We start from the raw sequence: 16,089 nt of genomic DNA on the forward strand, positions 1-16,089 counted from the left end.
TCAATTTTAGCCCATTTATATATTGGTGTGTGATATTTTTTATTTTATATTTCGTTGAATCAATTATAATAATATAATCATTTTTTTATTTATCAATTTTAGTTTTTCTCGTCAAATCATATAAATAAATGACTAATATATGTGTTAAAATTTATAATTATGTTGTCAACACACACGTGTATATTTTAATAAATTCTTTTAGTCTCGTACTTAATAAATTTTAACAATAAAAGTAGTTATTTAATTATATTATTTTGGAAAAAAAATAAAATTAATTTTTAAAGACATAATTATATGACTATATAATTAGGGTATCGGGTACCTTATCCGACCCAGCTTACCCGAGCCTACTGATTATAATTCAATATGTCTCTGCCTCTCTAGTATTATTAACACACCATATTTATTTTTATGCCCAGTTCGTCACAGTTGATTCATATTCGCCTTTCTGATTGTTACCAGGAGTACTCTGCAGCACTCGACTCTTTGGTTCGTTCACGCATCTGCGACACATTCACCATTCAACCACCCACTCTCTTCACTCTAGGGTTTTTGAGTTTTCTCGATTTTTTCTGAAAAACCCTGAATTTTACCATGTATAAACCGGAAAGTTTCGCCGCCGGCGATGCCCGCCAGAAGCCGTCTCATGCTCGGACTGGATTAATTCAACCGCAGAATAACCCGCCTTTTCGTCGACCAGCGCGCCAGCAGTGGGGAGGGGAGCGTATTTTTTCTCACCACTACCGCGATCGACCCCCGGGTTCTTTTTCAACCCGCCCCAACTTCATCGTCCAGCTAATAAAGGACAGTCCGCGCATGATGGAAGACGCTGAAACCAGGGAAATTGTTCAGAAAATTACTCACCAGCCGCAGAAATTTAATGTTCTCGTGTCTGCGCATATTGCGGGGACGCTTCTTTATGAGCAGTGGAGTGAGACGTTGGAGACAGTTGTTCAGTTGTGGGAAATGAAATTGAATGGAAACGGGCATAATTTTTTGCCTCGAGTTATTTGTAATATTGATCTGCCTTCTGATAAGGCGGAATTGAACAATAAATTGAGACCATTGTTTTTGGAGAAATTGAAGGGATTGTTGGAGGGGAATTCGGTGCAGAAATGGATGAAGAAACTCAGGGATGTGGAGCATGATATTAAGAGGGTTTCTGATATCTTGCTTAAACCGAGTAGAATTGGAATTTTAAATGAGTTGCGGAGAAAAAAGATAGGATTGGAAGATGAAAGGGATTTGATCTTCAAGAGGGTGCAGGAGTTTAAGAGTGGGGTTAAGCGCATCGTGAGTTACTTGGACGATGGGGAAGACGAGGAAGAGTCCATAACTCCTGTTTTTCGCTTTTGGGATGCAGAGATTGAGTGGGGGAGGATTTACAGGTTGATGATGAGGGAATGCCAGAGGCTTGATGATGGACTGCCGATTTACGCCCATCGACAGGACATCCTCAAACAGATACAAAGCCAGCAGGTAGTTAGCGTAGCGTAATATGTTTATTTCGATTGTTTAACCTCTGTGATGCATTTACTTTAGAATATTTTATATTGATGATTATATTTGTTTTACATTTGCCTGTCAATTCACTGCTGCAAAGCAAAAAAGATAAATAAGTAAATAAATAAATTAGACGAGATGATCATGGGCTCCACTTAGTTACTTAGAAATTGATGGAAAAAATTGCTGCTTGATCGCAACTATAATCGGAACTCATAACAGTGTAGCAAAAATGTTGAAAAGTCGAACTTGTGTTAATAATTCAGAAAATATGTAATTCTTGCCAGACCTGGTTTACCATGCTGTTCTAGGTTCTCTATATCTCTTGTAAAATGCCTAACGCATGCTCTCAGCTTAAGTGGTGCGTAATAAGTAAATGATTTTCATTGAAAAAATGTTTCAGATCATTTCTATTTTCGTTTAAAATTTATTACCTGCCAAGTTGGAAAAAATGTTTCAGATCATATTTATGTTTCCAGTGAAACCTCTTATGTATGGGTATGTTGTATTTTCTTCAGCTCTAGTTCATATCTTAGTTGACATTTCCATTATAATTCATTCCATATCCTTGCGTGAGTAATACTTTCTTGGTCGGATTGTCTTAAATTTTCCTGGAAATACTTTTTGATGTAACAAACAGAGAGCTTCAGCATGATGCCACTTTTTGTATGGTTGCTGTTATATGTTGCATTCTTCTTGCTTTTGCATTGAAATCTGAAGCAAAAATACATATCTGGCTACCACATAGTGGAATTTAAGTTTTTAATTTAAATAGTCATTTTTCTTTATAACTGTTTGGGTTGGTATGACATAGATCACTGTACTTGTTGGGGAGACTGGTTCGGGAAAGAGCACACAGTTGGTGCAGTTTCTTGCTGATTCTGCAGGTTCTAGACATGAGTCGATTGTTTGCACTCAGCCCCGCAAACTTGCGGCAATCTCGTTGGCAGAAAGGGTTAAAGTGGAAAGCCATGGTTGTTATAAAGATACTTCAGTTGATTACTATCTGTCACGTTCATCTTTTCAGACATTTGATTCCAAAGTCATTTTTATGACTGACAATTGCCTGTTGCAGCATTACATGAGTGATAAGCAACTAACTAAGATATCATGCATTATTGTTGATGAGGCTCATGAGAGAAGCTTAAACACAGATCTACTTCTGGCGTTGATAAAAAATTTACTAGTTCAAAGGCCCAATCTTAGGCTTGTCATTATGTCTGCAACTGCGGATGCCGACCAATTTGCAAGCTACTTTTTTGGTTGTCGAATATTTCATATGCCTGGCAGAAGCTTTCCTGTTGATGTTAAATATGTACCATGTGAATCTGAAGGATTAATTGCTTCTAAATCTGTTCCATCGTATGTTTCTGATGTTATGAGGATTGTAACTCAAATAATTAAGACTGAGAAGGATGGCACTATCCTTGCCTTCTTGACCTCACAGATGGAAGTTGAATGGGCTTGTGAGAAGTTTCAAGCCTCCTCCGCAATTGCCTTACCTTTGCATGGGAAACTTTCTCATGTCGAGCAACATCGGGTGTTTCTGACCTATCCTGGGAAAAGAAAAGTTATATTCACCACAAATGTTGCTGAGACGTCATTGACGATTCCAGGTGTCAAGTATGTTGTCGATTCTGGGTTGGTAAAAGAAAGTAGGTTTGAGCCTGCTAGTGGAATGAATGTTTTAAGGGTTTGCAAAATCTGCCAGAGCTCTGCTAAGCAACGTGCTGGTCGTGCTGGAAGAACTGAACCGGGGACATGTTATAGACTTTACACAGAGAATGACTTTGAGTCAATGCAGACTCATCAGGAACCGGAAATTCGTATGGTCCATCTTGGTGTTGCTGTTTTAAGGATTCTTGCTTTGGGCATCAAGAACGTGCAGGAATTTGATTTTGTTGATGCACCTAGTCCCAGTGCCATAGATATGGCTGTCAGAAGCCTTATTCAGTTAGGAGCTGTTGTAGAAATAAACGGGTCTTGTAATTTAACTTTGGAAGGGGGTGAGATGGTGAAGTTGGGTATTGAACCTCGGCTTTGTAAATTAATTCTACAATGCTTCCGACATGGCTTGCGCAGGGAGGGTCTTGTTCTTGCTGCTGTAATGGCCAATTCTAGTAGCATATTTTGCAGGGTTGGTTCAGATGAAGACAAGTTGAAATCTGATCGCCTGAAGGTGAAATTTTGCCATTCTGATGGTGATCTCTTCACTTTGCTTGCTGTTTTTAAAGAGTGGGAGTCTTTACCTTGGGAAAGGAAAAATAGTTGGTGTTGGGAAAACAGCATAAATGCGAAGTCCATGAAGAGATGCCAGGACACTGTCCAAGATCTGGAAGCATGCCTAAAGAATGAACTTAATCTTGTTATACCAAATTACTGGCTTTGGGATCCCCAAGTGAATACTGAACATAATGAAATTTTGAAAAATGTTATACTCTCTTCCCTGGCAGAAAATGTGGCTATGTACTCTGGATATGATCAGCTTGGCTATCAAGTGGCATTATCTGGGAAACATTTTCAACTTCATCCTTCATGTTCTTTGTTGAATTTTGGTCAGAGGCCACCCTGGGTAGTTTTTGGGGAAATCCTTTCAGCATCCAATGAATATCTGGTTTGTGTTAGTGCATTCGATTTTAAATGTTTGTCAACCCTTTCACCGGCTCCGGTCTTTGATTTTGTGAAGATGGACAATCATCAGCTACAAAAGAGGACTTTGTCAGGGTTCGGAAGTATACTTCTAAAAAGGTTTTGCGGCAAATGGAACGGCAATGTGCGCCATCTTGTTTCATCTATCAGAGCTTCTTGTGCAGATGAGCGTATAGGTGTTGAAGTTAATGTTGATCATAATGAGATACATCTGTATGCTTCTTCACAAGACATGAAGACTGTGTGTGATTCAGTGAATAATACGTTGGAGTATCAAAAAAAGTTGTTGCAGAATGAATGCTTCGAGAAATGCTTGTATAATGGAGGACCCAAAGTCTTACCTTCATTTGCTCTCTTTGGTGCTGGTGCAGTGATAAAACACCTGGAACTTGAGAAGAGATTTTTGACAGTAGATGTATGTTATTCAAAGGCTGATAAGCTCAATGATAAAGAGCTCATTTTGTTTTTGGAAAGTTTTACCTCTGGTGGTATTTGTGCCATTAGCAGATTCTCAGGCTGTGGTCTGGATAACGAAGAAAGAGAAAAATGGGGAAGGGTAACATTTCTGACACCTGATGCTGCCAAGAAAGCCACTGAATTAAGTGATTTTGAGTTCTGTGGTGGCTTGCTGAAGGTAATTCCTGCTAAAAACGTTTTTGGTGGTGATAACAAAATGGCATCATTTCCTGCTGTTAGAGCCAAAATTTTTTGGCCTCGTAGGTACAGCAGGGGCGTAGCAATTGTGAAATGTGATCCCAAGGATGTTGCTTTAATGGTTAATGATTTCTCTAATCTCATAATTGCAGACAGGCTTGCTTGGTCTGAAGCGAGTACAAAAACTAAGGACAGTGTTGTAATTACTGGACTCGATAAGGAACTTTATGAAGCTGATATATTGCAGGTGCTGCGTGCAGCAACAAGTAGGCGAATCTTGGACTTCTTTCTGATTAGAGGCGATGCTATAGATAATCCCTCGCTTATGGCTTGTGAAGAAGCAGTTATGCGTGAAATTTCCCCCTTTATGCCTCGAAGGAACCCACAAGGAAATTTTGTCCGTGTTCAGGTCTTTGAGCCAAAACGTAAGGATTGCTACATGCGAGCCACAATTACTTTTGATGGGAATTTACATTTGGAGGCAGCTAAGGCCTTAGAACAAATTGATGGGAAAGTATTACCTGGTTGTTTTTCATGGCAGAAAATACGATGTCAGCGAATGTTTCATAGCTCTGTATCCTGTCCTGCACCTGTTTACTTTGTTATCAGGACCCAGCTGAATTCTTTACTTGCTAGGGTGCAACGGCGAAATGGTATTTTATTTTCTTGTTTTAAGTCATTCGCAAAAGTCATATATGTCTGTTGATTTTTCTTGATATTGCTTCTCTTCATTATCCCCAGCAAGTGCTCCCCTTTCGAGTCCATTTTTCGTGTCACTTTGTCTAGGAGCCATCAAAGGATATTTTATACTCATGGCAATGTTCCTTAGTGTGTGCTCCTCACAAAACTTCATCGTATGAAGCAAAATTGAACATGGAGAATGAGATTCATTTATACTTATATGAAGGGATATCAATCTTGTTTGTTAGCCTATTACAGGCCTTAAATTTTACTTTTTAGATTTCACCAAGTATCTTTTCATTTGTGTTATTGAATTCATTTTTCAAGGTAAATTTTCAGTAGCATCTTTGCATTTGTTATCCTTTTTACTTTTATATATGAAAGAAGTCGTGTATCAATGGATTGAATATTTAATTGTCACATTTACTCATTTTTGATGTGAATTAACATGATCCATTTCACATCTATTCACCTGGGAGCTGGTTTCAGTTTCGTTATTGTAAATCGCATATAGTTCACCCCCATTTCTGAAGTTATTTAAGAGCCATATGGAGAGACTAAACCTTTCCTACCTGTTTGGTTTTTCTCACTACCTATCATATCTTTCCTACCTGTGTGGTCTCTCTCACCACCTATCATATCTATTACCTATTGAGGTTGGAGTAATCTCTATTTATGATATTGTGAACGGATGATGTTTAACTTTCCTTTTTCACAGGCGTTGAATGTAATCTAGAGAGGAACCTGAATGGTTCTTATCGAGTAAAGATATCTGCCAATGCTACAAAAGTCGTGTCAGAGATACGATCACCTCTGGAGCAGCTCATGAAAGGGAAGAGTTTACAACATCCAGACATCACTCCTTCAGTTCTTCAGCTTCTTTTTTCTCGAGATGGTGTTTTGCTTATGAAATCCATTCAGCACGAAACTGGGACTCATATACTTTTTGATAAGCATAGCATGACTGTAAGACTCTTTGGCTCTCCGGAAAGGCTTGCGCGTGCACAGCAGAGGCTTGTTGAAGCCCTTCTTTCTCTACGAGACACCAAGCAACTTGAGATCCAACTTTGTGATGGAGTTTTGCCTCCTAATATGATGAAGAGAATTGTCCAGGAATTTGGGCCAGATCTTCGAGGTCTTGAAAAGAAGTTTCCTGAGGCGGAGTTCTCTTTGGACGCAAAACACCATTGTATATCAATAATAGGTCCAAAAGAGCTGAAACAGAAAGTCGAAGAAATAATTAATGATATCGCACAGAGAAGTGGACTGCAAATTCCAAGAAATAATAATGATGCCTGCCCGATTTGCTTGTGTGAAGTCGAAGATTGTTACATACTGGAGGGTTGTTGTCACAAGTTCTGCCGCTTGTGTTTGGTTGAGCAGTCCGAATCTGCGATAAGAAACCAGGATAGTTTTCCTTTACGGTGTACAAAAGAGGATTGTGGGGCTCTTATCTTGCTTACTGATTTACGATCCTTATTCTCCAGTGAGAAATTGGACGAACTTTTTCGGGCTTCCTTAGGTTCATTTGTGGCTGGGAGTGGTGGCACCTACAGGTTTTGTCCGTCGCCTGACTGCCCTTCAGTGTACCGGGTTTCAGAACCTGGTCATCCCGGTACTCAATTTGTCTGTGGATCCTGCCTAGCAGAGACGTGTACTAGTTGTCACTTGGAATATCACCCATATCTGACATGTGAGAAATATAAAGAATTCAAAGACAACCCAGATACTTCTCTGAAAGAGTGGTGCGTGGGAAAAGATTATGTGAAAATGTGCCCCGTTTGTGGTTTCACCATCGAGAAGGTGGATGGGTGCAACCATATCGAATGTCGTTGTGGGAAGCATGTTTGCTGGGTATGCTTGGAATTCTTTGGAAGCAGTGATGAGTGCTACGGCCATTTGAGGTCTGTACACTTGGCTATTATTTGAATTTGCAACAAAACCATTCGTGTCCATTTGTATCTATAAAATTACCGCTACTTTATGTTATGAACGTGCCGCGATCATTACTTGTAAAATATAAACGTCGATGGTAGAAAAGTAGAGTTCACAGTTGACTCAGGTCTGTATATAAGTTTGGAGTGAAATACGAGCCTTTTAATTTCTCTTGCCTCTTCCGAGTTTCTTAGTATCAGTGATTTGGTTGTATCTACACTATTACCTTAAGTTTATTATAATCACCGAGAATGAAATCTATATAAATTTTTCAATGTAGCGATTTTTAGCAACAATTATCCACAAAAGCATACATTTGATGATCACAATCATCCAGACATCACATAGCGTACTTGCAGGTTCAACAACCTTAGCCAGATTTCACTTCCCTAAACCAAAATTTCAGTTCAGTCATGGACCTAGAGCATGGTAACCTCTTTTTAGTTTGGGTGGAATTTGTTACGATTAAGTCTCAACCCATGATTAACAATGTGATAACTTTTCAAAACCAATGCATGTGAAGCTCAATCAGCAAGGCCAAAAGTGCCTGAACCATACAAGGAACAACTATGTGTCCAATAATTCCGATAAGAAATTCAATAACTTGACAACCCGAAACACCACTCATCCCAAGGAATTCACCACCACTGCGAACCATATTATTACTGTAATTCTTGACTCATCAATCCGATATATGCCCCAACCGCGCAAGGACTAGCTAAAGCGTATTCTTAAGTTTTCGACTTTTAATGGCTTACGAGTACTATCTTCCTTGTGCCAAGCAACTCGAGTTCGATTTCAACTAGTTAGCCGTGATTTTTTTGGTGTGTTTCAAATAAATATCAAACTTAAATATTAGTGTATGTAAACTATGTCAATCAACAAAATGTTATACTACAACTAATCCTATGCTCATTTATTCGACCAACTGACGATTGATCATTTTTTTCCCACCGAGGTCAATGTTAAGCTACTAAATCTATTATAATAAGACACAAACCTACGTAAGACAGTCTCACGGATCGTATTTTGTGAGACGGATCTCTTATTTGAGTCATCTATGAAAAATATTATTTTTTATGCTAAAAATATTACTTTTTATTATGAATATCAATAAGATTGATTCATCACACAAATAAATATTTATGACACCGTCTCACAAAAATCTAATCATAATATTTTAAAGTATGTCAAGTGGCAGCAACACAAAACCCTGCTGTTGTCTTATTTAATCAAAAACCAACAAATGAATTGAACTTGGAAATTCCCCAAATCTTATTGGTTTCATTCAATTTTGCGTGTATGTTATACGAGAGCTGAAGTAATCCCAAATCGATTCTGATCTAGATCTGCCCTAATATATTTTTGCTCGTTAATTTATAGTTGTGATAGTTAGGGTTAAAATGGGAGGAATTCGTCACGCCTCCTTACTTTTGATGTTTCTGTGCTTCGTAGTTGGGGTTAAATCCGACGCATCGGATCACAAATACAAACTCGGGGACCCGGTGCCGCTGTATGCCAACAAAGTCGGCCCTTTCAACAATCCCAGGTGTTTTTTCCTCTCTGTGTTTTGTTGAGTAATGTTACAATTAATGTGACTATTCTGGGTTATAGCTTTGTTTTTTTGTTTTTTCTTTTTGGAATCCCATCTTATTGTTCTCAGGTAATTCTCTTTTTATGCTTTGTCTTAATTTTCTGGATCTGGGATAAGGATCTTATCTTGGAATCCCATCGAAAAATAGTTGTGAAAAGGAACGGAGGACTTGGTTGGTACATAGAAAAGATGGAAAAATCATTCCACATGCTGTGTGGAGTCTGTGGTACGCCTGCACAGTCGTGGAGGATATCGCAGAGGCTTCGGTTCTAGTTCCATTGATATTTGAAACGGACGATCGTGGTGACACAGACGATTTTTATTGAAATAAAGTAAACATATTTAGAAATTTTGTGGAAAACTTTATGTATTTTTTCATTCAAAAGATTCGAATTAGGCTTTTAAAAAAAGGTTAATTTTGAGAAAAGGAAGTCATCTGCCAAATACCAACAAGGAAAAACGTACCAACAACGAAAAATGTTAGGTGATACCATTCCATGATGCAGAGAAATCGCTGTGATCCTTTAAAGAACATTCCGTTTTTGGAGATTATAAAAAAAAACATTCCATGATGGTCGCTACGCCGAGAAATCGATCTGATACATTGAAAAAGCCACATCAAAAGACATAGTCATGTAAAACCTGGATCTTTGACGCAGAAAGCGTCGTTGGTAGGTTATAAACCTCGAGATGTCGTTTCGTTTCGCAGCTGTTCAGGAAATGTGTTTGGATATTTGAATTGTTATTTGTTGTGACACTTGTTCTCCTGTTTAAACGATAAAATTGTAAATGGGGCCTTATTTTCAGAGGATTGTGTTTAAAGAAGATAGAAATGTAGTTCAGGTGTTAGCTTCAGTCCCATTTTGTTGTTATTTGGATTATTGGTTTACAGTACATCAAGGTAATGGATAGTTCTTTTTTTCATAATTAAACAAAAAATATATATTTCTTGTTAATCTTCTCCTTTACTTTACACCTGACTTGTTTGCTAGAGACTTAAGAAGGATGCATCTAATAAGTCACAAGATAAAAATATGAAAGAATGCCATTCCATGAGAGGATAAGGGTAATGGAAGACCTTGCACATGCAAATACTGTTGAATGATTTGATAATTGAGTTTGGGTTTATCATTTTATTAATACTTCTTGAATATAAAATTTATCTGGAGTTGGGAAAAAGGGTTGCATGGGACTGTTCACCGCCACTTGCTCATGTTTTTCTGATGAAGATTATTATGACTTGTGGATGTTATTCTGTTATTTAAAAGATAATTATTGGCAAATAAAATTTCATTAAATCATGGCATTTGTAAATGGTTGATTATTTCATGTTATCGCTCACGTTGTTTTTTCAATTATTTCAGTGAAACATATCGATATTTTGATCTACCCTTTTGTTCTCCAGGTATCTCATATTATAATTTTTGTTTTGTTTTTTTTTTCCCTTTTTTTTTGGGTTTAAACCAATTTTCCTGTTTTATCTATACATCTTGATCGCAGATGGCGTGAAAGATAAATCAGAAGCACTTGGTGAAGTGCTGAATGGAGACCGTTTGGTCGGTGCTCCATACAAGCTTGACTTTTTAGCTGATAAAGAGCCAGAAATAATCTGTAAAAGGAAGTTGTCAAAGAAACAAGTTGCCGAGTTTCGAAGCGCGGTTGCAAAGGAATACTATTTTCAGATGTACTACGATGACCTACCCCTGTGGGGTTTCATAGGAAAGATTGATAAAGATGGCAAGGCTGATCCCAATGATCACAAATATTACCTTTTTAAGCATCTCCATTTTGAAATATTTTTTAACAAGGATCGTGTGATCGAGATCAATGCACGTGCTGATTCTAATGCTTTGGTGGATCTTACCGAGGATAGGGAAATTGACGTGGACTTTATGTACTCAGTCAAATGGAAAGAAACCGAAGTGACTTTTGAGAATAGAATGGAGAAGTACTCCTCATCTTCAACACATAGTCGTCACTTGGAGATCCATTGGTTTTCAATTATCAATTCATGTGTCACCGTGCTCCTTCTAACTGGATTTCTGGCTACAATTCTGATGCGAGTTCTCAAAAATGACTTTGTCAAGTAAGGACTAGTTCCGCTTTTGCATTCAGGACATTGATGACTGATTACCACCTCTAGTAATATATATGTATTAAATCTTTTTTTGCCACAAAAGATATGCTCACGATGAAGAAACAGCTGATGACCAAGAAGAAACTGGATGGAAGAACATTCATGGTGATGTTTTTAGGTTCCCGAAGTACAAGTCCCTCCTTGCTGCTTCCCTTGGATGTGGCTCTCAGTTGTTTACTCTGTAAGGACGTTTGGATGTTTTGAATTGCCTTGATTGATTCACTGAAGTTATCTATATAAGTTGCTTTCGATGATTGCTGGGCATCAGATCTTTATTTGTTTGATGCACATAATTGACCTACTAACATTTTTTCTTGTTCAGGACAACTTTTATATTCGTACTCGCACTTGTTGGTGTATTTTACCCCTACAACCGAGGAGCTCTTTTTACTGCTTTGGTTGTCATTTATGCTCTTACATCTGGTATTGCTGGATATACAGCGGCTTCTTTCTATTGCCAGTTAGAAGGAACAAATTGGGTGAGTGAATTTGAACTTATTGGCGTTGCATTTTCTCTTAAATAGCTGATGGCTTTCCTTTTTATGTAGCAATGCAGTTTGACTCCTGTTAAAACTCTGTTGTAACCCCGCCCATTGTGCAAGTATTTTTATCATTTGAGAAAACAACAGGTCATAGGATTGACTTCGTCATGCTTGATTGCAATCAACTGTGTGACCAAGGAAACTGAGGAGGTTGATTTGCACTTAATTTTCCAAACTGTGTTGTCCTATTTGGACTTGAAAAAGTGGTGTATCATTATGTATGTTAACAGGGTACTAGGATTGAGTTCTTCTGATTCTTAAACGGATCTGAACATTTAGTTGATTTGCAAAACCAATGCCCATTTGTGCATTAGAAAAATCTATTTGCAGTGAGGGTACAACGAGTTCCAGCACTAATGCCTTCATTGTTTTCCTTCCTGAATTGAGTTCATCATAACTTGATTGTGATAAATTGTGTTGTCAAGGAAGCCTAAGAGGTACATTTCCACTAAAAAAAGTCGTGTTGTCCTATTTGGACTTGGAAAGGTGTGTATCATACTATCATTATGTATGTTAACAGGGTACTAACATTGAGCTTTGCGAGAAAACGTTCTATTTGTCGTCACAGTTCCCCTTTTTTGGAGGGCAGGGGTGGTGCTGCTTCTTAAACAGATTTTAACATTTAGGTGATGGGTATACTTAATGCCATCTGCCATGCCAATTAGAGAAATTTACTTGCAATTAGGGTACAGAGAGTTCCAGTAGTATAAAATATTAACATGGATACTCTCAGCAAATTGTCTTTTCTCATCCAATCACTCCAACGTATATGATTAACAAAATCTTTTAGATTCTTAACTTTGAAATGTAGAAGATTTTCTTGCCTTCTGTCTTTCATTCCATTTATTTGAAGTTTCGGGGAGATGAATAAATGTTGTGGCAGTGCATATAGTCATCCCGGTTCTTTTTTGTTTTCATCGAGTTTGAGTTAATGTAGAAATGGCTTAATCCTTGAAAATTTTGGAAAACTTTTCTTCGAATCTTAAGATCGAATGTACTATTTTCAAGTTGCATTAAACACAAAAAGCCATCGAATGTACTATTTTCAAGTTGCATTAAACACAAAAAGCCTTGGCACTAACTTATAACTTTATCTCGGCTAGGGTTACAGACTGGGGCGGGAAGTACTACCTGTAAAATATTGGGATACTAAAAAGTGGCTTGTTCTGTTGATTTTGAGTTTTAAGAAAGGCTGAAAACTTTTCGATATCTTTTCTTGCAGATAGTTGAACTGAAACCGAGAGAGAACTTGTGTGTGTACATTTGAATATTCTAATTTTTTTAACTGCTTCTCAGGGTTAATGAGTGGAGAAGGTTTACTGGTGATTTTGGGTTTTGTGAGGAGTGGGTGTGTGAGGTCTAAGGGAGGCTAGGTTTAACCATTGGTTTGCAGGGTGAGTTACAGGTCAGCACAGATAGGGAATGAATCTCATTATTATCTTGTGGAAGTAAAAGCAAACGGTATGGGTATGCCTGTTAGTCAACCCAATCAATCTTTCCATTCGTTTAGTGCATAGAAATATATTGGTGCATTAACGGGTTTTAAAAATTTTCGTCCAAGTTGGGATATGAGCATGTCGGCTACAATTCATAAGAAACTCTGCGTCCCATCCTTTGTTCTAGAAACAGATCAGATCACTTATCCTTCAAACAAAATGCTAAACAAAAAAAAAAAAAAAACAATTACCTATTTTTTTTTTTATCTGTGTGAGTTATGATCTCTGTTTGTTGCAGACTGCTCTATCTCTTTACCTGATATTTAATTCTTCATTTGGCAGGTCCGAAATTTATTATTGGCTGGAGGCCTCTTCTGTGGGCCACTGTTTCTCACCTTTTGCTTCCTTAACACTGTTGCCATTACTTATCACGCCACTGCCGCCCTTCCATTCGGGACCATTGTGGTTATTTTTCTCATATGGGCGCTCATTACATCACCTTTGTTAGTATTGGGAGGGATTGCTGGAAAGAATAGCAAGGCTGAGTTTCAAGCTCCATGTCGTACCACAAAATATCCTAGAGAGATTCCACCACTACCTTGGTACCGTGGAACCCTTCCTCAAATGGCAATGGCTGGATTCTTGCCATTTAGTGCCATTTACATAGAACTTTACTATATATTTGCGAGTGTGTGGGGTCACAGGATTTACACCATTTACAGCATCTTGTTCATTGTCTTCATTATTCTCCTAATTGTCACTGCATTTATTACTGTGGCATTGACCTATTTTCAACTTGCTGCTGAAGATCACAAGTGGTGGTGGAGGTATGTTATTTGGTCCTTTTTTAAGTAATACTGGATATTTTAAATACATGATTTATTAAATGTAGGCTTCATTTTTGGATGACTTATGCCACTGTATGTTATTTGGCTGTTTTTTCAAAGTAATATTGAATATTCTTAATACTTGATTTGTTGCATGCTGAGGCAGCATTTTTGGATGGCTTGTGTCAGATTTTGGCCTCGTAATATGCATGAAAATATTTTTTTCTGGAATGGCCTTCAATGCACGTTCGAGTTTTTCTCCCCTCTTCTGAAAAATTAATTAAACATAAATGCAAGGAATTTTGGCAAAGAGATACGCGTACCATAATGATTATTTAATCTGCCCTAAGTCATTTTCCTCGATCCACGTGAGCTTTGCATTGTAACCCAACCTTAAGACGTACTGCTCCGCCTCACTTCCAAAACTTTAATAAGAGTTCCTACATCATTATTTTTTAATTGTTTTTTGTATTGTACCTGTATTTACTGTATGTCCTCTCTTCTGGGTGTCCTATGTAGCAAGGCAACTAAAGTGCAACCATCTCTTCACCAGCATAAACATTTATTAGCCTAAAATTGTATAGTTAATAATTGAAAGACATTGGTGAGACCACATTTACGCTGCAAATCGTGAATGCACGTGTGGATGGCTGGTCGCATTTAAATAGAGCATTAAAAAAGTTTTCTGTTGATTTTAGTCCTACCACCTTCTTGTTCCGTAGTTATCTGCTTCTTCTGTCATATTTTCAGATTAATTAGGCTTTCAATCTCTTATCAAGGTGTCAACTACAAAACTTCAATTGAGTGAGAGAATGTTTTCGGAGTTTTTTTCCGAAAACAAAAATGTTTAGTGATGATAATTCCTCATTTCCTTGACTTATCAGGTCTTTTGCATGCGGTGGATCTACTGGCTTGTTTATCTATGGCTACTGCTTGTATTACTACAACGCGCGGTCAGAAATGTCTGGTTTCATGCAGACCTCGTTTTTCTTCGGGTACATGGCTTGTGTATGCTATGCTTTCTTCCTCATGCTTGGAACTGTAGGCTTCCGTGCTGCTTTGTTTTTTGTGCGTCACATATACCGCTCAATAAAGTGCGAGTAACAAATCAGATCACATGTCAGTATTTGGTCCAAGTTCAACAGGTATGCTTACTGCGTGCAAAATAGATGAAATGTTAATAAGAGTCTCATTACGCTTCAGCTTTACGATCGTTTGTTGTGTTAAGGATCACATTTTAATAGACTTGCACTTGAGAAGTATGTGAATTAGGTCAGCAGTGAACGGTTGTAATTCCCCTTGATCCCCAAACTGGGATGACAAATGAATTGAGGATTTGATGTGGAAGCTTGATAATAGGAAATGTCCATTGGCTTGTGAAATTTTCTATGGGGTGATACAAATGTTTTCTGTCTGGGATTTGATGATTAATAAATATTGAAATATCAGAGTTAGAATTTCGGTTTTACATTCAAATTGGGTTTTGTATTTTTTGTTTCAGTTTTGTAGAGTTATGCAAGTGATGTGAGCGATGGTAATTGGTTATACTCCTATGCTCATATCTTGCTGTTAAGGAATAACCGAATAAGGACCTCAATATGAATTGAAGCTGTGAAGGAATTTCGAATTTCATAAAAAAAGAAATTAAATTAAAGGTTTTGGGGTATCTGCCAAAATCAACAAGTTCAGGGCTAGTGTAATAAAGTACTGACTTTTAATTGGTCTATGTCAACCGGAAGTGAGCATTGGAACACTTTGGTTCTGTAAGAGCCAAATAAATCGATTTCTTTGAGCAAATGTAATTACCTGGATTTTTCATTGACAACGAACAAATCGACCAAATCGGAGATGGGTTCATTCGACTGGTAACCGAATTAATCAATCTCAGTTTTTTTCTTAAAAAAACGAGGATGATAAAAATTAAGATTTATTTACAGAAAGTCATGATATGTAAATATTAGATATATTTTCCTGGAGGTTTGTTGATAAGTTTTAAAATTATGAACCCCTCCATCATATTTGTATATATTTTATATCCTCGAGTTTTTATTTATCTTATATATTTGGGGGATTAAATGTTTTCAAGCAAAGTTGGTACCATTATCAAATATTAAGCAAGGTTTAAAAAAAC

The 16,089-nt window shown here is 37.5% G+C and overlaps 2 protein-coding genes across 3 annotated transcripts; both read left to right on the forward strand.

The window, feature by feature from the left end:
* The first annotated feature begins 399 nt into the window (after window positions 1–399).
* Window positions 400–7,599, forward strand: LOC142530820 (ATP-dependent RNA helicase DEAH12, chloroplastic-like). The gene is made up of 3 exons (XM_075636709.1): window positions 400–1,479; window positions 2,318–5,459; window positions 6,206–7,599. The coding sequence occupies exons 1-3, from the start codon at window positions 595–597 to the stop codon at window positions 7,414–7,416; spliced, it is 5,238 nt and encodes a 1,745-aa protein (XP_075492824.1). The 5' UTR covers window positions 400–594; the 3' UTR covers window positions 7,417–7,599.
* A 1,023-nt stretch (window positions 7,600–8,622) lies between these two features.
* On the forward strand, window positions 8,623–15,446 carry LOC142530888 (transmembrane 9 superfamily member 3-like). 2 transcript variants are annotated; one of them, XM_075636909.1, is made up of 8 exons: window positions 8,623–8,971; window positions 10,381–10,421; window positions 10,517–11,102; window positions 11,197–11,334; window positions 11,476–11,632; window positions 13,474–13,958; window positions 14,843–15,103; window positions 15,231–15,446. In XM_075636909.1, the coding sequence occupies exons 1-7, from the start codon at window positions 8,826–8,828 to the stop codon at window positions 15,060–15,062; spliced, it is 1,773 nt and encodes a 590-aa protein (XP_075493024.1). In that variant the 5' UTR covers window positions 8,623–8,825; the 3' UTR covers window positions 15,063–15,103; window positions 15,231–15,446. The 2 variants fall into 2 exon arrangements, with proteins under 2 accessions (XP_075493024.1, XP_075492942.1); XM_075636827.1 differs by having other exon boundaries at window positions 14,843–15,446.
* Window positions 15,447–16,089: the final 643 nt, after the last annotated feature.

The sequence above is a fragment of the Primulina tabacum genome, chromosome 1 (assembly GCF_025594145.1).
Source record: "Primulina tabacum isolate GXHZ01 chromosome 1, ASM2559414v2, whole genome shotgun sequence".
Classification (NCBI taxonomy): domain Eukaryota; kingdom Viridiplantae; phylum Streptophyta; class Magnoliopsida; order Lamiales; family Gesneriaceae; genus Primulina; species Primulina tabacum.